Here is a 19,977-nt window from a genome sequence, read left to right on the forward strand (position 1 = left end):
AAATAAAATCCGAGTGTGCGTCGACTACCCCGCTTTGAACAAGGTAACAATTCCATATGGTTTTCCAACACCCTTCACAGAATGCGTGCTCGAAGATGTGGCAGGGTTAATACTTTACAGTTTCATGGACAACTTCAGCGGCTACAATCATTTGGGCATTCATCCTGCAAACCAGATCAAGACTGCGTTCGTGACTACATGGGGTATATTTATTTATACAAGAATGTCTTTTGGGTTGACAAACAACCCTCCATCTTTCAACCACACAGTATACATCATCTTTTATCCTCTTCTCACAGATCATCTTCAAATCTTCATGGATGATTTTTTGACAGTCACTCATGCACAGTGTTCCACCCCAGTGGAAAATTTGGAGGAGCATCTAGCTGAGCTCTCTGCAGTCTACCTCAAGTGTCGGGAGGCACATCTGAATCTCAACCCTAACAAATGCCACTTTTTGGTAGCTCAAGGTACACTTTTAGGTCATGCAGTATCGGCTAAAGGTTTAGCTCCTAACCCTGACAAGAGAGTGGCCATTTTGAAATTGCCTCCCCCTCGTAATCCAAGGGTGCTCAAAGCTTTGTACGCCATACAGGTTATCATCGTCAGTAGTTTCGCATTTATGTCGATGTTGCCCAACCCCCTGACCTGCCTAACCAGCAATGTTGTACCCTTTCAATGCTCCATGGCTGAAGCCCAAGCTTTTGCTTACCTGGAAAGTGTCTGACTCAAGCCACTATTTTAGTTGCCCCGGATTGGTCTCTCAATATACTGATGCTAGTCAAACTGTTGTGGGTGTTGTTCTGACACAGCTTAGCAAAGAATTCAACTTGGGTCACCCCATTGATTATGCAAGTCGCTTGCTCACTAAAGCTGAGCGTAACTATAATACAACAGAGAGGTAAGGTTTGGCTATTGTTTATGCCCTGCAAAAATTCAGGCATTATTTATTAAGGGTTCACTTCACCATTACTACTGATCATCATGCTTTGAGTTATCTGCTCAATAAGCCATAAGTTGCAAGCTGAGTTTGGCAATGGCTCCTTCCGTCCCAGGAATTTGATTTCGAAGTGGTCCTTCGTCCAAGCAAGCATCACGTCATGGCCATACAAATAGGTGAAGAAGCTACAAGTGTTAACGAAGACTTTTCAAATAACACTCTCTTAACAGTGGACACGACACCGGAATGCTATGGTGATGTGTTGTATTTGTTGTCCATTGGTCTCTATCCAGAGAATGCCTCTCCCTTGAAGAAAAGAAGACTAATGATGAAGTCTCGACCATTTATTTGGATTGGAGGTCAACTCTATAAGTCTCAACCTGATGATGTGTTGCGCACGTGTGTCTCCTCTCATGAAGTAGAGCCTATTTTAGAAGATGCCCACAGTGGTCCCACAATTGGCTATTACCCTGGTCACGTCAAAGCACAGAACATTCTACAGAGTGGTTTATGATAAGTCCTATGTGTTTAGGGATTCAATTACTCATGTAAAGGTTTGTGATGTCTGTCACCGTTGTGCACCTAAACCCAATAAGCAATCCAACCGTCCCTTACAGGTATATATGGCATGGTTTCCATTTGAGAGATTGGATTTTACCTTTGTTGGTCCAATTTCTCCCCCAGCTCAGCCGGCCAATCGTAAGTATCTCCTTGTTGCTACAGATTATGTCACTAAGTGGGTGGAGGTAATAGCCACTACACTCTACACAGGTACTATTGTAGCAAAGTTCTTGTATGAGTATATATTTTGCAGATTTGGGTGTCCCCTTGAGATCACAGTGATCAAGGCAGTTACTTTGCCAATGAACTGATGTCCACACTGCTAAACAACTATAAAACCTTTCATCGCAAATCGTGCTCCTACTATTCCAGAGCCAATGGGCACGCAGAGAGCACTAACAAAGTTATAATTTCCCTCCTTCGGAAGGCCTGTCATTTGCATCCAACTTCTTGGGCTCAAGCAATCCTCGGCACTCTCTTGGCATATCGCACTTCCTTCAAAGTAACCACAAACCACACTCCCTTTCAACTGGCTTTCGACTTAGCAGCAATTGCCCCTTTTGAATTCGACTTAGCAGCAATTGCCCCTTTTGAATTCGACTCCAGATCCTCTCGGGTGGGCAGCTTTCATGTCACAGCTAGGATTGCCTCCGCCAATCTTTCTCGTCTATCGATGTTGGAAGAAAGCCATAAATTAGCTTCCCAAGCTCTCCAGGCAGAGCAACTTCGACGCAAAGCATGGCACGATTGTCATCTTCGTAAGCCTAAAATAGTGCAACGCTCGCTAGTGCTTCTCTATCACGCTCGCTACCAAAAAAAACCAAAAGAAGTTGCTCCTCGCATGGCAAGGGCCATACACAATACAAGAGATTTTGCCTCAAGGAGCGGTACAATTAGCCACTCTGGACAATGTTACTTCGCTGCTTGTAAATGGCTCCAGGGTAAAGGGTATTTTCCCTCAAAGTAAGCCAAATGTAGTTGTTCTCTTTCTGCTAGCACTTTTAAGTTGCAGCATCTCATTCCCCAAATGCAATTAGAATTAGCCAAAGCATCCTCCTCTTTGCCAGCCTATCATGTGTCCAAAGGATTCATTCCCTAGCTTTCATCTCTTAACAATTGTAACCCATTGTTCTCTCTTATACGTGTGTCCATCCTGTGTCCCCTTCACTCCATCTCTGCGCATTTGCAACCAAAGTGTTCTCCCTTTTGTTTTTTGAGTCCTTGTATTTATTCCGATTCAGTGCAAACTCTTTTTTTGGTTCTGTCTGATTTCCATTGCTATCTTGATAATCTAAGTTGGTTTACTAAGATAGTCTATTCACCTTTTCCTCTTTAACCATCGTCCACCAATCTCCACTTCTCTGAACTTCCCGAATTTCTCTTTCATGTGCATGTCACAGCAAGATTGTGATTGGCTCCCTCTACTAGCTTATTCTAAATTGACGGTAGTTTGCAACATCCTTCCTCTGCTGGTGTCTGGTGTCTTTTCCGGTGCTCTCACTAGCTGATTTTGAATTGGTGTGTTACCATATGCATGTGGTAGTGATGTGTGTGAACACACTAAGACCGCCGGAGCATTTTTTCCCTCTTTAGGAGGTTTTTTCCCCGTGCATTGTATATACGCCTCCATTGCACACTAAGTTATACACTCTCTATTGTGTGCCTTGAGCTTCCTTCGTCTTCTCCAAGCTGTGTGCGTTTCTCTGCAACCCTAATTCCAACAATTGGTATCATAGCAGGTTGCGTCCTCCCGGGCTTAGTCGCCAGCTGCTCGAGTACACGCCTGCTCACTTTCTCCGATTTCAGTGAGCTTTGGCGAGCGTTCGCATGTCTGCTCAGATTTTCGATTTGGGCTCATCTCGGCCTCCGTTTCCACTACAGGCAGGTCTGCACAGGCAATTTCGTCATTTTGTGCAAAATTTCTGTCAGTGCCGTTTTTTGTATAACAGGTGCCTTATAGTCTTCTACGGTTTATGCTATATAGCACGTGTTGTTCCCACTCCGTTTCTCCTATTTTTCGGCAGTTTTCACATCAGGTGCAGCATTTACCATGGTTGATAACAACAACACAGATGTGTTCAAGATGTTTGCTGCTGAGGACAGGTTGGATGGGGACAACTACCCTATGTGGGCTCATATGATGCAACATGTTCTTGTGTCAAAAGGCATCTGGAACATTGTGAAGGGCATTGATGTACGTCCTGGTTCTGAGGATGTAGGCGATGTTGAGGATGTTGCAGGTCTTGCTGCAAGGATTGCTGCTGTTAGAGTTTTTTTGCCTACAGCGAAACAAGCTCGTTGGGATGTTAAGGATGCGCAGGCTCATGCATTGATTGCGTTGTCTGTGAAGCGCACCATTGTTCCTCACATCCGTTCAGCAAAATCTGCAAAACAGACTTGGGATATTCTAGCAGGTCTTTATGCAAGCAGCAATGAGGCTAAAATTGCTTTGCTGCGTAAAGAGCTGGAGTCGAAGATTATGCATGAGGAAGATGATATGGACACTTTCCTTGCTAGTGTCAAGGATATCAATGAGCAACTTATTTCTGCACGTGAAGTCATTTCAGACAGTTCCCTTGTGCAGACTGTTCTTGATGCCTTACCAGATTCCTACCAGACTTTTGCTAGTACTTGGAGACTGATGACCCAAGGAAATCCTGAAGTTGTCAAGTTTGATGCATTATGCACATTGCTGTTGCAAGAGTCACTTTCTAGAAAAAACAGGACTAGGCAGCGTGCAGTTGAACAGGCTTTTATTATTTCTCAAAGAAAGGGTGGTAACAGTAATGTAGCCACTTCTTATGGTTCTGCTGCGAGTGGCAAAAATTTTGTTCCTAATGATTCTGCTGGCAGCACTGCGTCTGGCAATTCTGGAGATAAGGGCAAAAAGAAGATGCATTGCCATTATTGTAAAGCTAATGATCACTTGATCAAGTCGTGTCCTAAGTTGAAGGCCAAAGAGGCTAAGAAGAAAGAGGGTGGTTCCACTACAAATGCAGCCATTGTTGAGTCTTCTGTGAAAGGAGACTGTGATGTTGATGTTGATATAGAATGAGCTTTTAGCGCAGAGTGCACTTACAATCCTGTTGTCCATGATGCATGCTTGTCAGTTGCTGCAGATTCACATGTGTGGTATTTCGACAGTGATGCTACAAAGCACATTACCTCACATCGTGAATTGTTTACCTCTCTCGAGTCTGTCCCTCATGGGAATTCAGTCACTTGTGCCAACAATGCCTCTTATCCAGTTCAGGGAGTTGGAAAGATTGTGCTTACTGCTGCTAATGGAAGTTCTTTCACACTTGTTGGTGCACTTTATGTACCTGGGATCAAGAAGAATCTCTTGTCTGTATCCGCACCTACTAGACTTGGACTTGTAGTCAAATTTGTGGATGACAGATGTACAGTTCATGATCTCAGTTTTGGTGATGAAATTGTTGCATCTGGCCTTTTGTGCCGTGGGCTGTAAAAGCTGACTTTGTATGAAAAGTGTGGACAAAATTTTACAAATGCTGTTGCAGATTCAAGGGCTATTTCATATGCAAAACTTTGGCATGCACGTTTTGGTCATCTGAATTTTGCCAGTTTGCTGCGTTTGCAGAAATCTGATATGGTTGCTTCTTTGCCGCCTCTTGGAGCACCTGTCAAACATGTTTGTGAAGGCTGTAATTTGGGTAAGATGCAGCGTTCTAAGTTTCCAAAGGATGGTTCAGTTCGGGCCACATACAAGTTGCAGCTTGTGCATAGTGATGTTTGTGGGCCCATGCAAACTCCGTCCTTGGGGAATTACCTGTACTTCGTGACTTTCATTGATGATTACTCCAGGCATGCATGGGTATTTCCGCTTAAAGCGAAGTCCGAAGTTTTTATGTGCTTCAAACAATTTCTAGCTATGGCTGAAAATGTCTCAAAATGTACTATGGGCACCCTCCGTTCCGATCGAGGGGGGGAGTATATGTCTCATGAATTTAATGCATTTCTGGCTAGTCGTGGGATAAAACACCAATGTACAGTGCCTTATACACCTCAGCAAAATGGTGTTGCTGAGAGGAAAAACAGGTCACTTACGGAAATGGCATGATGTATGGTCAAAAGTCAAGCTTTGCCGCATTCTTTTTGGCTTGAGGCCATCATGTGTACCACTTATGTACTTAACAGGTGTCCTACGAAAGCTTTGCAGTCTATTACTCCATATGAAGCATGGCATGATAGAAAGCCTTCTATTGAGCACATGCGTGTTTTTGGTTGTTTGGCATATGCTTTGGTGCCACAAACACAGAGCAGAAAATTGGATGATAAGGCTGTCAAATGTATTTTTGTTGGTTATAGTGCTGAAAGCAAAGGTTACAGGTTGTATCATCAGCAAACAAAACGTATTCTGGTTTCAAGGATGTATTGTTTGTGGAAGATTATGTTCAGCCCTTGTTGTCATGTACTAGAGACAGTAATGTAAGCTCACAGGATATTTATGACACTTTGTTGCCTCTTTTCAGTGGTGGAAATATGAAAGTAATTTCCAATGAGGCAAATGTACAGCCTATGGGGGTTTCTGAAAATGTTATAGATCAGCCTATTACTAATGCAGATGTACATGATGTACTTGATGAGGAAAGGGCTAAAAATGAGCAGGCTAGAGGTATGCCAAAATGGCTGGTACACACTTTGCGTGACAGTAAATTGGATGCACCTTTGTCTAGTCGTACTCGTTCAGGCTCTTGCCATGCATCTTATGCATCAGATTGTTATGCTTTGGCTATGTCTAGCTTACATGATGTTGAGGAGCCTCTGTCTTTTGATGAAGCACAAAATTCAGAAAATTGGATAGCTGCCATGCAATCAGAATATGATGCACTTATAGAAAATGACACATGGACTGTATGTGATTTGCCTCCTAGCAAAAAGGCCATTGGCACGAAGTGGGTTTACAAGTTGAAACGCAAGCCGGATGGTGAAATTGATCGCCATAAGGCTCGACTTGTTGCAAAGGGTTATGCACAGCAAAAAGGCATTGATTATGAAGAGACTTTTGCACCCACTTCTCATATGACTATTGTGCGTTTTCTATGTGCATTGGCAGCTCATTTTGGTTGGGATGTACATCAATCAGACATTGTTACTGCTTTCTTGAATGGTGACATATTTGAGGAAGTTTATGTAACGCACCCTCGCGGTTTTGTCATAAAAGGACAAAAGGACAAAGTGTGCATATGTAAGAAGGCTTTGTATGGGTTGAAGCAATCTCCTCGTGCTTGGTATGAGAAAGCTGACACTCATTTGGTTAAACGAAGCTTTCGTAACAGTCCAACAGAAAGCACATTGTATGTAAAGCGTGAGGATGATGTACTTCTCATTGTGATTCTTTATGTTGATGATTTGCTGATCACTGGACCAAATGAGAGACATATTACTGAATTTAAGGCTGATTTGAATGCTACTTTCAAAATGAAAGATTTGGGGCTGTTGCATCATTACTTGGGTATACAGTTTAAGCAGTGTGATGGTGCTATTGCCTTGTGTCAGAAAAGTTACATAGAGACATTGCTATGTAAGTTTGGAATTGAGGACTGCAAACCTATTGCCACTCCCATGGAAACAGGTTTGAAGTTGAGTCTACATGATGTTGGCGATCTTGCTGATGTCACTCTTTACCAAACTGCTGTTGGCTGCCTCATTTATGTATGCAACACGGGGCCAGATATTCAGTTTGCAGTCTCACAGGTCAGCAAATTTATGCATAGCCCAGGGTCTAAGCATTGGCAGACTGTCAAGACGATTTTCCGCTACCTTAGTGGCACTTTACATCTTGGCTTGTTTTATCCCAAGGGGGGATCATTGCCGCCAGACTTATATGCTTTTTCGGGCTCAGATTGGGCTGGATGTTTTGACACGCGAGTGTTCAGAAGTGGTTTTTGTTTCATGCTTGGCGGTTCATATATATCCTGGTTAAGCAAGAAGCAACCTACTGTGGCCACTTCGAGTTGTGAGGCTGAGTACAGGGCAGTCTTCACAGCTATGGTTGAGTGTGCACTGTGTATGGCTCAGACGCCTTATGGCTGATTTGGGTGTTGAACAAGACACTGCCAACACTATCTACACTGACACTCAGAGTGCATTGGCAGTTGCGAGGAACCCAGTTTTTCATGCTCGCACAAAGCACATTGAGGTGCATTACCACTATGTCAAGGAGAGGCTCTCAGCAGAGATCAGCTTGGCTTATGTGCCAACACAGGACAACCTTGCAGATCTTTTCACAAAGGCATTGTCTCGTGAGAAGCTTGAAGCTTTCCGCAAAGCTTTGGGCTTACTCCCCTTTTTAGACTGATCATGCCCTTAGGGCCTGGCACTTCCCTTTACTCATGTGCCAGCTCTCGTTCACCGCATCACTCCAAGGGGGATTTGTTACCATATACATGTGGTAGTGATGTGTGTGAACACACTAGGACCGCCGGGGCATTTTTTCCCTCTTTAGGAGGTTTTTTCCCCATGCATTGTATATACGCCCATCACTCTAGGCTATCTATCTTTCCATTGCACACTAAGTTATACACTCTCTATTGTGTGCCTTGAGCTTCCTTCGTCTTCTCCAAGCTGTGTGCGTTTCTCTGCAACCCTAATTCCAACATGGTGATAGTTTGCAACCTCTCTCTCTCCTTGTGTATGTGACTTAAGTGCATGTGCCTCTCAGTAAAAAGAATTGAATTTTCTAAATGCCAAAATTTCCCATTGGTCTATTACCCATATAGTCTTGATGTTACCTTCTCAGGATGTCTTTGCTGCCTAGGTTACTTGTGCAAGAATTCTATTCCTACTGTGTCTTATATGAGATTCTCTACAACCGGCCTCACCCTCTTCCCTTTTGACTTCCTCGCCTCGCACCCCCCACTCAGCCCCTAACTACCCTCTCGCCCCTATCCTCGCCCCTCCGCACTAGTCCCTCACCCTACCCACCCCTTACCTCTCGCCCCTCCCCACTATTCCCTTGCCCCTACATAGTAGCTCTCGCCCCTATTCACCCCTTGCCTCTCGCCCCTACCCTCCCATCCTCGCCCTCCCCACTACTCCCTCACGCCTACCTAGTAGCTCTTCGCCCGATTACTTCGAACACCCTCTACACTTGCAGACACATCATTTCCAAAGTGGCCTAAACTTTCAATTGACCTCATCATCGACATGATTGGAACTCCCTCTTACCATGATTCTATGTGAGGTTTGCCAAGCCTGGGGTGGACAAAAAGCTCTTCTTTTCATGGATCCTGGAGACAAAGAAAATTTCATTTCCGAAGATTTTGCCGCACGCATGGAAATAAACTTCAATAAACTAGGAAAGAGCATAGCCACAGGGTATCTCATGAATATCCTTGCAAGTCAAGATTCAAGGATTACTCAGAAGGTGTGGATTTCCACATAATGAAGTTACCTTATTCTAACGTCCTTTTCTAGACACCATGGTTTAATAAGAACTATGGAACTTTGGACGTCCGCAAGACGAAAATCAATTGTTTACCCCGTGGCAAGCTCTTCATTTTCAAAGTGAAGCTAAAATCAAAGGATTTCCAATATCCCAAAATTTCTTAAGGACCGTATTGAAAACTTACAACAATCTTATTCTTCTTTTGTAATTAACTTTTCGTATAACAGAAGATATATTATCCAATCCTCTAATGTGAATTAACGATGTGCAGACATGGTTGAGCGGGGTATGTATGCTGGAAATACTACAGAACCATGTATGTTCACTTTCCATAATGTATCTATGTCTTTGTTGCAAGTGTCTGGAAACAGATAAATGACTGCAGCATTGTCTCTCTGTGAAAATTTGTGAAGTGATTGAGTTTGTTTGCATTTCTGCATGGGTTCAGTTTTGTTTGTACGAGTGTAATCGGGGACGAGGAAAAAACAGGGGGGGGGGGGGGGGGGCGCGGGGGCAACAAGCTATTTGCTTGGCTGAAGCCACAAGCAAGCAAAACACGACCACCACAACCCGTGCCAGCCATCAACCCGTTAAATCTGCAGCAATTCCAGCACAAATAGTCGTATGGAGTGACGACATGGCAGCAGTGTACGTGGCATAAATGTATGTGGAGTATGCTTTTTTGTGCAACAACTATTTTTAAACCAGATGACCTTCAAGCACTGTTGTAAATAGAGAAGGATTTTAGGTTGCTTTTAAAGAAAGGGCCTGTAAATTAAAGGATGGGCTCAGCTGTAAAAGTGATTGTGCGTGTGGTCACGCAGAGCAAGATTGTACAATCTTCTCTTGATTAATTAAAGAAATAGCACAAAGGGAGCCTATTTTGAGGGTTAGCACTCTCTTCTGCCTCGGCTTCAAGTAGAAAAAGATGGGGTTTTTTTTCTTTTTTTGGTTTTGTTTTGGGGGGGGGATCATATTAAATCAAAAATTACACATACAATGCGAGGAATTGGGCAATGCGGCAATCAAACTGCGGGCAAGGCGGCGGATAGACCAGCACGGGACGCGCAGGGAGACGAGCATGGCTGAGGGCAGAGCGGGTTGCCGTCCTGGAGCAGCTCAACGTAGCTGCTTGGTTGGTTACGGGAGACCATCATAAGGATGGTAATGGGTTCGAGTCCGCCGTCTCCCTTTTATAAGGATACGACAACAATCTCCTGTTTTTCTTTTTCTTTTTTTTCGGGGGGGGGGGGGGGGGGGGGGGGGGGCGGGCACGGCGGCGGATAGACCAGCATGGACGCGCAGGGAGACGAGCATGGCTGTGGGCAGAGCAGAAGGAGCTGACGCGTGGAGAGGTAGACTTGCAAGCCTTTTTTATTGCATGGGTTGCCATCCTGGAGCAGCTCAACGTAGCTGCTTGGTTGGTTACGGGAGACCATCATAAGGATGGTAATGGGTTCAAGGATACGACAACAATCTCCTGTTTTTTTTTTTTTTGTAATTTTTGATTTAATATGATCAAACAGGTAGGCGGCGGCGGATAGACCAGCACGGGACGCGCAGGGAGACGATCATGGCTGTGGGCAGAGCAGGAGGAGCTGACGCGTGGAGAGGTAGACTTGCAAGCCTTTTGAATTGCATGGGTTGCCGTCCTGGAGCAGCTCAACGTAGCTAATGGGTTCGAGTCCGCCGTCTCCCTTTTATAAGGATACGACAACAATTTCCTGAGTGGTAAGAAGCGGGATCCAAAGGAATCTTGGCATGAATTGAATAAAATGGAGAAGCTATCAGGTAGGTTTTTGTTTTTGTTATTTGTTATCTATTTTATTGCAGTTCCCGTTACTATTTTGTGGTCGCATGAATCATCTGATTACACCCTCTTTGCATAACAGAGTGTGCTAAGGACGGTCAACAGGCAATGTTAGTATATAGACTTGGGCTAGTACATCTTCTCCGATTACAATTACGCAAGTTTCTCAAGACGATGATGTTAGACCAGGGGCAATTGCCGGAGGTGCTCTCTCCAAACTTTTAGAATTCCGATCATCTTCAGAGATCCCTATTGTGGCACAGGTGCAATCCACCCACCCCTTCCTTCTCTTGTCCACCTTATTCATCTACAACTTCAAACACCATCAAAGATCCCATTCTGTGCAGGCAGGTTTTGGAGGCCGTTGAAACAGGCTTAGAGGGACTCACATACTCTCACGATAAGCATGTCCATACATTACAATCTTTGGACAGGAAGTTGGACTGAAAACTGCAAAAGCCAACAAACTCCACACCAGCTGAGAATGCCATCAACAAAGCGAATACAAGTCATGAAAAAAGGACCATGAGATTGATGTAAGAGCTTTAACAGTAAATGATGCTGCCAACTAGCTACAAAGAGACGAGTGTCTTTAAGCTTCATGTTGTTAGGTATGTCAATGGAACACAACTTACAAAATCAGGCAGAGGTGCCAGCAGTGATATGAACTCCGGACTTTTTGACTCCAAAACAAGCTTAAGACCGCTCAATCCTCTCTGCAAGATCTCTGCCTGATGTTGTGTGCTTGGAAAACCATCCAAAATGAACCCTGTAATTTTCTTTTTCACAATACATCCGTCTTTAGACACTGCTCCTCTTTCTTTCCCTGCTTTTTTCTGAGAAGCAGGAGGTGTCGAAGATGCTTGGGAAGATGAGTGTATTTCTGTATTTCCTTTGACTCTCAGAGAATTTTCCTTTTTTTTTATGTCTTTTGGAGAGAGAGATGGTGTTTCTAATTCTCTGAAAACTATACATCACAAACTTTTTCTTGAGTTACTTGCCCCGGTGAGATGTCTGACACTCAACTAGGAGCACACATAAATACACCACACAATCCTGACAAACATTACCTAGAAAACAACCTACCACAATGATCGAGGCTCTCAAGGACATGGAGCAGTAGCTGTACAGTTACTTCATCAGGAACCTGCCTACAAGAAAATTTTTAGCCTACAAAGATAGCATGCTAATATAATGTGAAGTTACGATCTCCTCAAGGCCTGAAATTGTGTCAGCTTAATGAGGTATGTTTCTCGCACCTGTAATCCATTTGCAACGGCCTCACGGGCTTGCTGCCCAAGAGCAATCCGCGGTGAAATTGTGGAGGTCGTTGTGCCTTCAGATGCATGTGTCTCCCGTGAAGATCTTTGTTCTAAGGGAGGTACTTCACTGCAAATAAAGAATTAACTCAGCATTTCCGTTCATTTTAAGTATTAAGCCCCAGAAAGAAGAGTTTGTCGTTAAAAGAAGCTCTAATAGATTGAAGAACGTATAAAGGGCCACATTTTACCTTGCTCCTTGTTCATTACTCTGATGATGACTATCGCTTATTTCTTCATCTGTTAGTGACCACAACTTCTTGCTATATGACTACATAAAAATTTATGATAATGGCAATTCATAGAGAAAGAGTTTAATTCGCATTACTATGTGTAGCATCGGCAATTGCTGAGGCCACTATTTTATCAATTTCCAAACGCACAATGCCAAATTGATCTTCCAAGAGCTTGGCTACGAATGTTTTCCCTGCACACAACAACGTTTCTTCAAAGTTCTGACATGCTAATGAAACAAATTGTTTTAGGGAAACAAGGGAATATTTATGAAGGTTGTTACGAAAGAAAATCAAAATACAAGGAGTCAACGAGTAAAGAACGACATGTCACATAGGAGCCAACTTGCAAATGCATAGAAGACAAACTGCACCATGCAGGCCACACCACCAGGTCCCAATCTACTCGCAAAGAGAATCCCCACCCATAAGAGCGTACTCCTTGAATGTGGACCACCTCCTCCATAGCAGCAAGTACAAGACTTTTCATTCTTACCTAAATCCAAGCATTGAATACTCACATTTGGTTACCTCTATTGCTTTTCTCAAAGCCCAAGAGATTCAACCATAATGTTTTCGCTTTTAAAACATATTGTCACATGCGTCCCTAGCATTGTGGTCATCATGGAGATGAGAAATGGGTTCAAGAAAGGAGCATGTATTACCTCCACATCTACCATTCATCAGTAAGGTTCAAATCGTGTCTTCTGTGGATTTTTGTTCGTTGTAGCTCATGTTTGGATATTAACAAGATATGTCTTCTATCTTTTTTTTTATAATCCCATAGTGCCAACAATATATAGATTTGATTGATAATGTTGTTATGATGAGGCAAACAAAATCACTAGAAGGTACTTCTGTGTGTATATCGGACAAGCTATCCCAATACGATCGAAGTACAGAGCAAATGAACTAGCTAGGTCACCACTAGGGATGGTCAATGAAGCCAATCTCCCAAGAGAAGTACAAGCTGGAGCAATGCTTTACATCGAGGTGGCATGTAGGATGACTGCAATATGAACCATCGTGGAGGTGAATAATCCCATGTAATGTGTCCCTGCTCCAAGCTGAAAAACACTGAGGAATCTTCTCATTGTCTGGAAAAAGGGATGCCTCTGCTGCTCCGTTGCCCTAGAGCGTTGCCCTAGAGGAGCCAGCTGGTGTACCCCATTGGCTGCGAAGAGTATGCAGCAACTCCGACAAGATATCAGTCAAGGTAGTATATGTAGGGAAAGACTGAGCCCCCAGTATATGAGCACACCAAGCCTTCCGCAAAATCCATAACGGAATGCAGAAAATGGTAGCAAAGAGTGTAGCTCGCAGATGGAGATCGAACTGATGCACGTAGAAGGAAACATTTTTCAGAGATCTCCATCTGTAGCCCAAAGCCTGTATCCTCTACTTCAACAAGGAGAGGGAATCGCCTGAAACTCAAAATCATAAATAACTATGATGTCTAAAACTGGATCTTGTCCATTCTCTCTAATATTCCAGACAATATGTTCAAGTTTTGGCCTGAAGAGGCTGGGAGATGTAAGCATTGAAATAATTTGTACACCATATGGAACTTGCTTGTCGCACACACTATATATTGGACTTTACAAATGAAAAGTAGATATCTAAGTCAACAAGAGGGCCATTGTATCATCATCAGAAAGTTAGTGGCATAGCAAGCTATGTGTTGAAGGACCTACCATGTGCATAAAATGGTTGGCAGAGCAACTAATGTAGAAGTTGAACTGCAACCTCCATGGAAAGCATACCTTGATTGTAGAAGGTGCACATTCAAATATATGCACAGTTGCCTCTCATGTACAGAGGAAGAGTATTGCACAAGAATGGCAATTTATGCAATGGCTTGGCTGAGTAGGATAATGCAGATTTGCAATTGCGTGAATGGAAGGCTGTCCCACACTACTTTGCGAGTCTAGAATTGGCCAAGAATCAAGTGTACCATGCATAGACCAAACACATTCATGTACATACACTACAATTTATAAGCGTTCCAATCCCTAGTATCCTCCTGCATGGCTAGCCTCTTATCCTGCAAAAGTGGCCTTCTATGTATTCTGACCTGGTTCAGACCCTGAGCCTGCTATTTGCACTTTCTCATGTCGTACTGTCCAGCGTGACTTTGTAGGGACATCTATCATCACCATCACAATCTCTAGCTAAATTACCCATTGCATCGCAACGAACACATGTCCTACCTATCGTGTCACCTTGAACCTTTGGTTAAGATTGCATCACCAATCATGAGGAATTTAATTAGCACCTTCCTAAGTCAGAATATTACTTGAAGCCTTTATGTACCCCTGTTCATATATCATAAAACAGCCCATGCTTTTCTTAGAAAGAAATAAATCTCAGACATGTTATTCATTCTTTACATGTATGCAAGCAAACAAAAAGTTAACAATATGTCAATAGTTGTAAAGAGGAATTAAACACCTGAAAATGGACTACCAACAACAGCTAGCTTTAGCTGCATGCTCGAGAGGTAAGGAGGTGGCATAGGGCAAGGATCCAAATCTCTTTTATGAAAGAGAGAAAATATTATATTTCCTAGCTCCTTGTTAGTACCAATCGGATGAAGGAATTTCCACTCTCCTTGCTCATTAACATAATCCATCACAGTTGCCTGCAACTTTATCAAAAGAATAAAATCCTGTTGATTCAAGTTACATAAATATACACCCTCCAGCTCACTACTCCAAACACCAGAAAAAGCTTGAAGCTAGCAATCATCAAGTTAGAGATTGTCAAACAAAAGAGACAAAATAAGCAGGTTTCTGAAAAACCTATCCATATCGCATCTGCCAAATTGTTGAAAGCGCCCAATATCTCAGCAACAGCCGAAGTATGATATAATCAAAACAAGCCATGCAGTTTGGTAATCCAATAAACTCAAAAATGTTTGCTTCTCTCTTGAAAAGCAAAAACAAATCTTCGAAATGATCCTTGATGACAAGTTCTTCTATACAAGCTAGATGATGGGGCCATGCTTGACAACAAAGAAGATGAGGGACCCCCCCCCCCCCCCCCCCACACACACACACACACACTTTTTTTTGTAAATCGATTTGATTAACTTACTAGTGGGAAACCTCGAAGCGAGGAAAACCCATCGAAAGGGTAATATACGAAAGGAAGAACACAGAAACTACTCAGTTGTACAGAGTAGCTAGAAACGTTAATAGGAAAGCTGATGTATCTCTTCGGTGATATCACCAACTTCCAAAGCAAACCGTAACGATTGCCTAAGAGAAAGGTTGAAGAGTGGGAACGGGTCTGCATGAGTACGATGGAGCATGTAAGCATTATGATGACGCCACAAGGTCCAAAAAGCCCAGAATCTGACCCACATAAAGAAGACCGCAAAACGTTGTAGTGTAGGTGAGAAAATGCCAAATGCCCAGAACCTTTTGTGAAAGACAACCCCAGGAAAACGGAGCCGCATACAGGCCGATACACGGCGAAGGAAGTCTCTAGTAATGCAGCAATCCCACAACAAGTGGCAAATATCCTCTTCTGCAGATGAGCAACGAACGCAAGAAGAAAGGCGAATATGATGCGCCCCTGAGAAAAGTGCCGACTGAAAGCACTCCAAGCAAACAGCGCCAAAGAAACAGTCGCTCCTTCAAAGGCAAATGGCTTTTCCACAAGGCAGAGAGAAGCTTCCTCCACCATAGATCTGATTTGTGCATGCGCCAAATGGCATTACAATGATCAGCAAGCCATGATTGTGGTAGAAGAAGAGCATAAATTCGAGCTGCAAAAATAACTCGAAGAGGCGTTTCCCGAAGTTCCCAACCAGACATGCGATCACCATCAGGTAAAGGTGAAACAGGCAAAAAGTTAAGCAACATGCTTTGAAGCTCTCTCCAAAACTGACGGTAATGCATGCCCAATCCAAAATGGCGAGCGGCAAAGGGAAACTCAAAAGTATATCCGGCCTCATCGACCGCATCCTCAACCACACAAATGCCACGACCAGAGAGAAGGTAAGCTTGATGAGGGGAGCGGAAGACCAAAGTATGAGAGAATGCCCAACTCCAATGGAGACTTTCCAATCGAATCGAATCACCCTCCTGCCGAGGATTCCATGAAAGATGAATCGTAACCTCTTTCCAAGTAGATGCCAAAAAGCAAGAGGACATCCAAGAATGTGCCCTTCCATCTTGCCAAAAACCACCTCCCAGGTAGATGATTGCCAATGGCCAAAAGAGGAAGTAACAGCATGATGACCGAGGTATGCAAACATCAGAGTCCAAGGCTGAATTTGTTGCGCAAGTGTAGGCAACAACATTGCTTTCCTAGCAAGAACATGCCTGCGCAAATCCAAGACATTAAGGCCACCAAGACGTTTAGGAGTGCAAAGCTTCTCCATCGACATCAAGCGTAAGCCTTTTTTCTAAGCATGGGTCCGCCACAGATGGGACATAATGTCCATTATAAGAGAATCAAGACAACGATGAGGCCAATGCATGATAGCTTCCACTAATGCAATTTGACATTCAAACGTTGCATAACCTAACTTTTACCGTGACTTCTTGTCAGTAGAGCCTCAGTCGGAGCGTCAGGATGCATGCAGAGAGCAAGTCTGGGCACAGATGCCTTGTCTTGCGACTGAGGAGATGCGCCAGAGGCTTGAGCTGCCTCTTCAGCTAGAGGAGCTCCACGTGGCCCTCAGAGCACTTCCCTGTGGTAGCTGTCCAGGTGATGATGGTTTGACTCCCAGTTTTTTCTTAGAGTATTGGGACTTGCTTGGCTCAGACCTCTGCAGCACTTTTCAGTATATCTTACACACAAGAGAGATGCCTGGGCCCTGACAGCATGAGTGAGGGTTTGATCTATCTCATTCCCAAGGAGGGTGGTTCCTTGGATGAGATTCTGCAATGGCGACCAATCACCATCCTTAACTCAGCCTACAAAATTCTTGCCAAGGCTCTGAGAATGAGGATTCTGTAAGCAAGGCTACAGTGTCACTGGCATGGGACAAGCAGTTAGTTGCAGTTGGGCTTGAGTTCACACTGGGCGGACTCTCGCCTGGGCTGTGACACGTGGCAAGTGTTACGGATGGTGGTCCAGTGGACACCATGGCCACATCACCACCACCTCACTTAAGAGATAGGCTTAGCTGGACTGGGATATCTGCCAGCTGTTGGTGGTTCTTGGGAGATACATATGAGTGGTTGGTTCGAGTGGTCGGTACACATCATTATCTACTTTTATGTGGTCAGTCATCGAGAGTCTATCATCAGAGTTGTACACAGCACAACCGCACCATCCCTGCACAGTTGAGCCTCGACACCCCCACTGTACCTATGAGATCTGGGTTTGAGCTGAGTGTGCTGCCATGCCAAAGTCTTTGTCGGTTTCTTTGAGTTTGTCGATGTTCGTGCTGTTCATGATCTGCTGAGTCATACTGTTGTTGCTCTATTGTTCTTGCTCTATTGTTCTTTGTCTTCTGTGTTTTCATTCTGTGGAGTGAAATATCACACACATTGCACTGTGGAACACCCACTACAGAGGGCACGACACATTCTCTCCGCTACAGGTGCTCTCATTTTTGGCACGCCCGGTGGGACCTCAACAGAAGTCTCACTCTGTTAATGTCAAGTTGAGGAGCTACCTGGTTTAAACTCTCTGTATCACTCGGTTTGTTCGCACAGGTCTGAGCTTAGTCCCGTCTGGTTTTCCCTCAACCTACTTAGTTTTCAACTTACTCGTCTAGACCTGCTTGTCTAGTCTCTCGCCTCTAGGCTGGGTCTAGTCCTCTCTCGTCTAGGTCTAGCGAGGCTAGGTCTAGTCTCTCTGATCCAGGTACACCTAAGTGGTCCAGTCACTCGCCTTGGTCTAGTCTCTCTCGTCCAGGTCCAGCTAAGTGGTATAAAATCTCTCTCGCCTTGGTCTAGTGGTGATTGGGACCAGTTTTCAGCAAGTTCAAGGTCTTCGTGCCCAAAGCTTGGGTGGGCTTTTGGTTACTGCATGACACATACAAGGCAATCAAAAGAGCGACAAAGCCCACTATTAAGTCCTCTGAAGTATTACCACACGAAGCACCAACCCTTCGTGCCAAGTAGAAGTCCACTAGCCCCATTACCCCTACCTTCCCGACCTTCCCCTTTAACTACCTCCAATCCCTCAACCAGTTCTACACCTCCCCAGTCACCCCCATCAATAAACTTCTCATCCCCTGTGTTACAGCAAGCCCCAGTGCAACAAGCTCTTGCACAGACAGCCATGGAGGAGCTCACAAGCGTTCTAGCTAAGGTGAATGTTAAGTTTCCGACTTTCAAGGGTCTCTCCACAGAGGATGCTGATGACCATGCCCGAAGGTTTGTTTCTCTCTGCAGAGGTCGTGGCCTCAACCGAGAAGATGCCTACTTAGTACTCTTCCCATCTACCTTGGATGGCTTAGCAGACAAGTGGTACAGCCAATTTGCAAAGAACCACTTTGCGACTTGGGCCACTTTACGACAACAGTTTTGTGAAGCTTTCAGACCAAGGGACTTTCAGGAGAAGGTCCTGGATGAGTTGGCAAAACTGATGCTCCAGCCAAACGAGACTTTTGCAGAGCTCATGACCAGAACAAAGTCTCTGGTGGCCAAGCTTCCTCAGCAACCGGGTGAATTTATGGTTAAGAAGAGGGTGGAGAAGGCTCTTCCCAAAACTTCCCATCAAAAACTCCGAGAGGAGTCTCCGACCTGACGCCACGCTCGAGGAGTTTGTCGCGGCTGCTACTAGGATAGGAGGAGCTAGGAAGCTCTTCAACAAGCGCCACCAGCTGCATCCAATATGGTTTCCCCCTATGGCCATCCAAACCACATGCCACCTTTGCTGACAGCCCCTCCTATGCAAGATATGCAGAGCACTTTTCCCTCTCAAAGCTTTTATCATACCCATGCTCCCTCATCACCTCAAAGCTTCTATGCTTCCACCTCCAACTCCATGCACCAGGAGCAAGGACCACCTCACCCTTCGACTCGCCCATTGAATCGGCCCATTTTGTGCTACAGATGCGGAGAATATGGTCATTACCAAAGCAAATGCCCCCTACCCCAAGGGTCCCCTCCCTGCCATCATTGCCTTGAAACGAAGGATCACTATAGTAAGGATTGCCCTAAACTTCGTGCATCCACGGCTTCGAACCCAAGTCAAGGCCAGAATGAGTTTACCTTTCCCTCAGCCGCCCCCTTCTACCCATGTGGTTACCCCTCAAGATAAGATGCAGTTGGTCGAGGAGCTAGCGGGCGTCCTCACTCGGGCCCAGACAGCCACTCTCTATCTTAGCATTTCCGCACGTTCAACTTCCCCACACATATTCACAACAGTGGATACCCTGCCTTCAGTTGTTGACAAGCCATCACCCGGTGACAAGCAAGAATCCAAGTCTTTGCTCTCCGATATTGATGAAGCCTTCTTGGAAGCCGTTTCCGATCTACAAAAGATCCAAGGTCCCAGAAAAACCACTAGTAGAACAAGAAAAGTTTACAGCAGAGATGATCTTAAAGAACACCTTCCAACAAGTGTCCCTCTATGACATGCTACGGCTAGATGCAAGTTTTAGAAGTGACACCCTTGCAGTTATTCAATCACTTTACCCTGGAGCAGGTCCTAGTGGCGGGCACCTCCCAGTGCAACCATCAGAGTCCTATATGATATCCCATCCCGCTGCTCCCCTCACTGATTATAGAAGC

At 44.5% G+C, this 19,977-nt stretch overlaps 1 protein-coding gene and 1 long non-coding RNA gene across 5 annotated transcripts in view; one reads left to right on the forward strand and one right to left on the reverse strand.

The window, feature by feature from the left end:
• Positions 1–19,977, reverse strand: part of LOC147459138 (uncharacterized) — a 267,221-nt gene that overhangs the window by 207,705 nt on the left and 39,539 nt on the right. For 3 of the 4 annotated variants that reach the window (XM_086510479.1, XM_086510480.1, XM_086510477.1), the window contains exons 11-16: positions 14,726–14,921; positions 12,370–12,468; positions 12,233–12,281; positions 11,982–12,111; positions 11,809–11,869; positions 11,358–11,689 (exon numbers count right to left, since the gene is read on the reverse strand). In XM_086510479.1, coding sequence (XP_086366605.1) covers positions 11,358–11,689; positions 11,809–11,869; positions 11,982–12,111; positions 12,233–12,281; positions 12,370–12,468; positions 14,726–14,921 — 867 coding nt within the window. The remainder of the gene's footprint in view (positions 1–11,357; positions 11,690–11,808; positions 11,870–11,981; positions 12,112–12,232; positions 12,282–12,369; positions 12,469–14,725; positions 14,922–19,977) is intronic. The other variant, XM_086510478.1, reaches the window with a different exon arrangement.
• Positions 10,219–11,342, forward strand: LOC147459141 (uncharacterized). Its single transcript, XR_015187836.1, has 3 exons — positions 10,219–10,703; positions 10,805–10,985; positions 11,070–11,342. It is a non-coding gene; the product is annotated as an uncharacterized LOC147459141 (long non-coding RNA).

This window comes from Adiantum capillus-veneris, chromosome 4 (assembly GCF_014529385.1).
Source record: "Adiantum capillus-veneris isolate H3 chromosome 4, ASM1452938v2, whole genome shotgun sequence".
Classification (NCBI taxonomy): Eukaryota; Viridiplantae; Streptophyta; class Polypodiopsida; order Polypodiales; family Pteridaceae; genus Adiantum; species Adiantum capillus-veneris.